Source organism: Acanthisitta chloris, unplaced genomic scaffold (assembly GCF_000695815.1).
Source record: "Acanthisitta chloris isolate BGI_N310 unplaced genomic scaffold, ASM69581v1 scaffold20304, whole genome shotgun sequence".
In the NCBI taxonomy this organism is placed as follows: domain Eukaryota; kingdom Metazoa; phylum Chordata; class Aves; order Passeriformes; family Acanthisittidae; genus Acanthisitta; species Acanthisitta chloris.
In genome coordinates, this window is record NW_008667929.1 from 28,488 (window position 1) to 34,272 (window position 5,785).

General features: G+C 53.5%; 1 protein-coding gene across 1 annotated transcript in view; it reads left to right on the forward strand.

Annotated features, from left to right (window-relative positions):
• PHACTR4 (phosphatase and actin regulator 4) overlaps positions 1-5,516 on the forward strand; it is a gene marked incomplete at its 3' end in the record, with an annotated part of 22,357 nt that extends 16,841 nt beyond the window's left edge. Inside the window, 8 exon segments of the mRNA XM_009072715.1 lie at positions 1-232; positions 844-1,067; positions 1,508-1,588; positions 1,591-1,642; positions 2,462-2,517; positions 3,598-3,659; positions 4,398-4,535; positions 5,440-5,516. Coding sequence (XP_009070963.1) covers positions 1-232; positions 844-1,067; positions 1,508-1,588; positions 1,591-1,642; positions 2,462-2,517; positions 3,598-3,659; positions 4,398-4,535; positions 5,440-5,516 — 922 coding nt within the window.
• Between the last annotated feature and the right edge of the window lie 269 nt (positions 5,517-5,785).

Here is a 5,785-nt window from a genome sequence, read left to right on the forward strand (position 1 = left end):
GGACAACAGAGCAAGGGTTTGGTGAGCCTCACGTGCTGCCTCGCCTGCCCCAAATCCCACTGCACATCCGTATCCAGCAGGCTCTGGCCAGTCCCCTGCCTGTCACTCCCCCTCCCGATGGGTCACAACACAGGGCTCACTCGCTGCTCTTCGAGAATGATGGCTTTGGAGAGGACAGTGGCACCCTGGGCAGGACGAGGTCTCTGCCTGTCACCATCGAGATGCTGAAAGTGTGAGTACCTCCCGTACGTGTGCACGGGGGTGGGTCAGGCTGGGCTCTCCTGGGAGGGTGAGGAGGGCTCTGGGCAGGGCTGGTGCCTATACTGAAACCATTTTGCCTCTTGGCCAAATCTGTGTTTCACCCTCTTCAGAGCCAGAGCATCTTCCCTGTGGAATTACCCCTGGTTCTGGGATTGGATTGCTCACAAAGGGAAATGGGTTCCAGACTGCAAACAGGCTGATGTCAGGAATCCAGGCCTGGCCTGTCTTTAATTGCACCAAGACAAAACAAGGTCCTGGATTTCATCTATTTGTGGCCTTCCTTAGCCTTTAATTTTGCAAGACAGAAGTGGGAGAAGGACTGTCTTGTGTTACAGCAGAGCTGAACCTGCAAGTCCCAAAGTAGGGGGTGAGAGGGTTGTTTGTGCAGAGAACCTGCCTCTGGCATTTCCTCTCCCAGAGCTCCCTGTGCTTTGGAGAGAAGGGACAGTGCAAGATTGTGGGGTAGCTCTTGCACCTCTGGTTTTTGGGCTACCCTGAGGAAAGCTAAGGAGGTGTTGATCTCGGGGTATTTCCCAGCCCTGTGCTATGAGTTCAGAGATGTAATAGTGTACTTCTCGTTAGTCCAGACGATGAGGAAGAGGAAGAAGATGACCAGGAAGAGGAGCAGAATTCAGGTCCTCGTGTATATATTGGAGATGTGCCATCTGTCACAGTCATCCCCAAACTGGTACCCCAGGTCCTGCCAGAGGAGCAGGAAGGAGATGAAGGGATGAGCGACTCTGACTCGGAGGGACCTGTCCTGTACAAAGATGATGAGGACGAGGAAGAAGATGAAAGCCATAACAGTAAGGCTTTGACATTGCAGCTGGCTTGTCTTTCTCTCTGCTGAATGTGTGCCTGGCTGTATTGAGATCTGGATCAAAGAGCTGATTCCCCACAGCGCTTCAAAGCAGCTGGTTCTTGGTTTCCTGATGTACCACATGTCCTCTGCCTTGCTTTTTCAAAGGCTCTGCAGCCAAACTTGTACACTCACCTGCTGAGATGCACCCCTCCAGTTGCAGATGGCTCCTGCAACAGCCTGTGCTGTCCCAGCCCTTCAGGTGGGACAGCATTAGGTGAGCATGTGGGCGTCATGCAGGAGTGTTGGCTGCTGAGCCTGGAAGTGCAAGGAGAGAGGACAGCTCTCCCTCAGGGGACAGCACAACTGCCAGGGGCACGTGGCTGGGATGGCTGTGCTCGGGCTCTGCAGCCTCCAGCCACATCTCCTTGCTCTGCCTCCCTGCAGGCACTCTGGCAAACAGAGTGAAGAGGAAAGACACGCTGGCTATAAAGCTGGGGAACGTAACGGCACCGCAGGAGGAGAAGATTGTAAAGCAAGGAGGAACGAAATCCGGCAGCAGATTGGGACAACGCTGATCAGGTATGGGGAATGAGGAGGATGTTCTGTCTGAACCTCTGGCACAGCATGTGTGGGTGGGAGGGGACAAAGCTGTTGCCTTGTTTAAGCAGCCTGTGCTGGAATAGGATGGGTGGTTGGACATGGCTGTGGGGTCAGGGCTGGGAGGCTGTGTATTGCTGTTCCTCCTTGCTTAGACAGCAGATTGGGACAACGCTGATCAGGTATGGGGAATGAGGAGGATGTTCTGTCTGAACCTCTGGCACAGCATGTGTGGGTGGGAGGGGACAAAGCTGTTGCCTTGTTTAAGCAGCCTGTGCTGGAATAGGATGGGTGGTTGGACATGGCTGTGGGGTCAGGGCTGGGAGGCTGTGTATTGCTGTTCCTCCTTGCTTAGAAAAGTTGGGAGTTCCTCCTGGAGCTGAACAATATCCCCTGACAAGCCCCTATTTCCAGTGGTTAAATGGACTGGGAGGGGAGAATCTCAAGGATTACAGAAATGTTACTGCTGTGGAAGGTAGATGGTGTGGACAGGTGCAGGCTTGAGTGGTGGTGCTGGTGGTGGTGGATGAAGCTGAGGCTGGGGACAATCCAGGCTCTGCTGTCTGTCTGAGCTCCCTGCAAAGCTGCTTCTGAGCTCTGGAGAGGCCACAACGCTTTCCAAACCTGTGCTGGTGGCTGAGCAGCTGTTTGACTGGAGCAGAGCATAAAGCAGGGCAGCAGTGATCCCCACTGGTGAGTGAGGGGTGTCGAGGAGGCTTCCAGTGCACCAGAACCAGGGAGTTGTATCCTTCATCCCCTGCTGATGAGTGACCATTACACACTTGTCACACTTCTCTTCAGGCGACTGAGCCAGAGACCAACCCCAGAAGAACTGGAGCAGAGGAACATACTGCAGCGTAAGTAATGCTCCTGGAGGTGTCCTGAGAGATGAAATAATCTTGATTTTAATATTATTCCATCAAGGGGAGAGATGGTCTTACACTGAAATTTAGGTTAGATATAAGGAAAAAATTTCTCCCTGTGAGGTGCTGAGGCACTGGCACAGGTTGCCCAGAGAAGCTGTGGCTGCTCCATCCCTGGAAGTGTTCCAGGCCAGGTTGGATGAGGCTTGGAGCAACCTGAGCTAGTGGAAGGTGTCCTGTCCCTGGGAGGGGGGGGAACTGGCTGATCTTTGAGGTCCCTTCCAACCCAAACCATTCTGGGATTCTGTGATTACAGACAGGCTACCTGTCCCTTGCCTGGCACCTCAGGGAGAAGTGTATGAGTTGGTTCAGCCTCTGCTGTTACCCAGCAGGGGCTGTTAAAGGTGTTTTTGTTTGGGCTGGACTTTTCTGTGGTCCAGACATTACAGCATTGCCTTGCATGATCCCAAAAGCAGCAGTGCACCTCTCCGGGCTGTTTCTCTTGGCCATATCTTGCTCTGTAAAAGTTTTAAATAAACATCTTGAGGAAAGGGAAATGTCAGTTCAGGAAGTTTTCATTTAAAATATTTATCTGTGCTGTTAGTCTCTTTTAAACTATAGTAGCCTTGGGAAGGAGCGAGCTGCAGAGTGGCTGGGATGTGTTTGGGCTATGTGGCCATTAATCTTTGACTCATGTTGGAACAGGTTGCCCAGGGAGGTAGTGGATGCCCCAACCCTGGTGGTGGTCAAAGCCAGGCTGGATGAGACCTTGAGCATCCTGCTCTGGTGGGAGGTGTCCCTGCCCAGGGCAGAGGATTGGCACTGGATGATCTCTAAGCTCCATTCCAACCCCTAAAATTCTGTGATTCTCATTAGTGCTGTGTAAGGGCCATATTGCTCCTGTCAGCCTGGGAGGTGACTCAGGGGATGGAGTTGGTTGGCACTCTGTGCCCGTGTTAATCCCAGACACACAGCTAATCTGACCCAGCTCAACACTCTTCTTTGTGCAGTCCAGAAAGCACTTTTCAAAGCCTGATGCTCACATGAAAAACGTACTTTTTTCCCCCTTGGCAGCGAAGAATGAAGCTGACCGCCAGGCTGAGAAGCGCGAGATCAAGCGGCGCCTGACGAGAAAGGTACCGCGGGGCCCGCGGTGACAGCCACCTGGCACAGCCGTTGGGGGTGGGGGTGGCACTGAGCACGGCCTGGGTGCCATGGCGGGGAGTCACAGGGCTCCTGTCTGTGTAAGTGTCCCCAGTGCCCTCTGACTGTGGTGACTTTGGAACATGGGCTGTCACCCACAGTGAGCCGCTGGCACCGCGGACTTGTTTGTCAGTGACAGATCTGAGCTGGCAGTGAGTGTAACAGGAGAGATGAGGACTAAATTTGGCACCTGGCACTGAAAAGGTTTGCTGGCCTGGCTGCTCTGGCAGCGGCCACAACTCAGGCCAGGCTCCCCAAAACTCATTTCTAAAGCAACAGCAGTGTGGGAGCTGAGCAGAGCAATAGCTGCTTTTAGCTGTTACCTCCAGGTTCTTGTGGTTGTTGCTCATGGCTAGGAAAAGCTTCCTCAGGCCCTGTGAGTGTTGCCATTGCTGAAGCTTAGTTGTCATGCAGGGTTGTCACCCTTTAATGGCTGTTCCCAAAGTCCCCTCAGTGTCCTTCTCTGTGGCAATGTGTCCTGGGTTCTGCCCTAGCCTGCCTGATCCAAGCAGGAGTACCCAGTCTGTAAGAGGGTTTGCCCGTTCCCTTGCAGGCTGTGAGCAGTGTCTGTGGTTCAGGCCCAGCAAGGGAACTGGGTTTAGTTTTTTTAGTCCTGATCTGCTTTGTGGACAAGGCACAGACTAACTTCTTCTGTTCTTGCTGGTGTTCAGCTTAGCCAAAGGCCTACGGTGGCAGAGCTGCAGGCCAGGAAGATCCTGAGGTTCAACGAATATGTGGAAGTAACAGATGCTCAGGACTATGACCGGCGAGCGGATAAGCCATGGACAAAGCTAACACCAGCTGACAAGGTAACAGGGAGATCCTGGCCCAGGTGTGGGGGGAGCTAGACCAAGGTGTCCCATGGAAAAGGGTGTGAGCCAAGGAAACTTGCTCTGCTCCTCCTGTTTCATCTCTTCATCTTCCCTCTGCTGCCCCACTGAGCAGCACCAGTGTCCCTTCACCCCTGCACTGCCTCCTGCTGCCCCCGTGGGGAGGTGGAGCCCAGGTGGGTTTGCAGACCAGGGTGGCCTCTGCCTCAGCTTCTGAGTGATAGAAGAATCATGGAGTAGTTTAGGTTGGAAAAGTCCTGTGAAGTCATTAAGTCCAACTGTTAGCCTGGCACCACCATGTTCACCTTTAAGCCATGGCCCCAAATGCCACATCTGCATGTTTCATGAACAGTTCCAGGGATGGTGACTCCACCACTGCCCTGGGCAGCCTGTTCAGGGCTTGACAGCCCTTTGGTGAAGAAATGTTCCCTAATACCCAACCTCAACCTCCCCTGGCACAACTTGAGGCTGTTTTTTCTCAGCTTGTCCCTTGTTCCCTTGTTCCCTGGGAGCAGCCCCTGACCCCACCTGGCTGCACCTCCTGTCAGGGAGTGGTAGAGAGTGAGAAGGTCCTCCCTGAGCCTCCTTTTCTCCAGGCTGAGCCCCCACAGCTCCCTCAGCAGCAACTTGTGCTCCATTCCCTTCCCTGGACACACCAGGGCGTGGGTCAGAGGAATGTGGTTCCTTGCAGGCTCAGACAAGAAGCTTGCAGAGAACCATCTGTCTCTGTCCTCCCTGTCCACCCGTGGGCACTGCCCAGCCCTCAGTGTGGAGGAGGTGGGGCAGATTAAATGAAGTTTAGTGCGAATGGACTGTGAGAGGTTGGGTGGCTGCTGCCATCTGAGCCCCTTCCTTGACCAGAACAATCTCCCTCTCTGTGCAGGCTGCCATCAGGAAGGAGCTGAATGAGTTTAAGAGCTGTGAAATGGAAGTGCATGAGGAGAGCAAGCAGTTCACCAGGTGAGGAGGAGATGCTCAGAGTTTCAGTCCTGTTGGGAGAACTGTGCTGAGAGGCAAAACACTAAGACCTTAAAACCATGACCTGTGCAGCAGTTGGTGACTAAGTGTCCATTTCTGCCTCAGTCCTGGGGGATGACTGGAGCAGTAGCAGACACAAACTGTTGTTCTTCCTTAAACTGGGGCTTTGATGCTGGGAATTCAGTGAGCAGTGGCTGATCCCTGAAACCAGAGTGACTGCAGCTGGAGTTGGCTTTTTTTGGGCTAGAGAT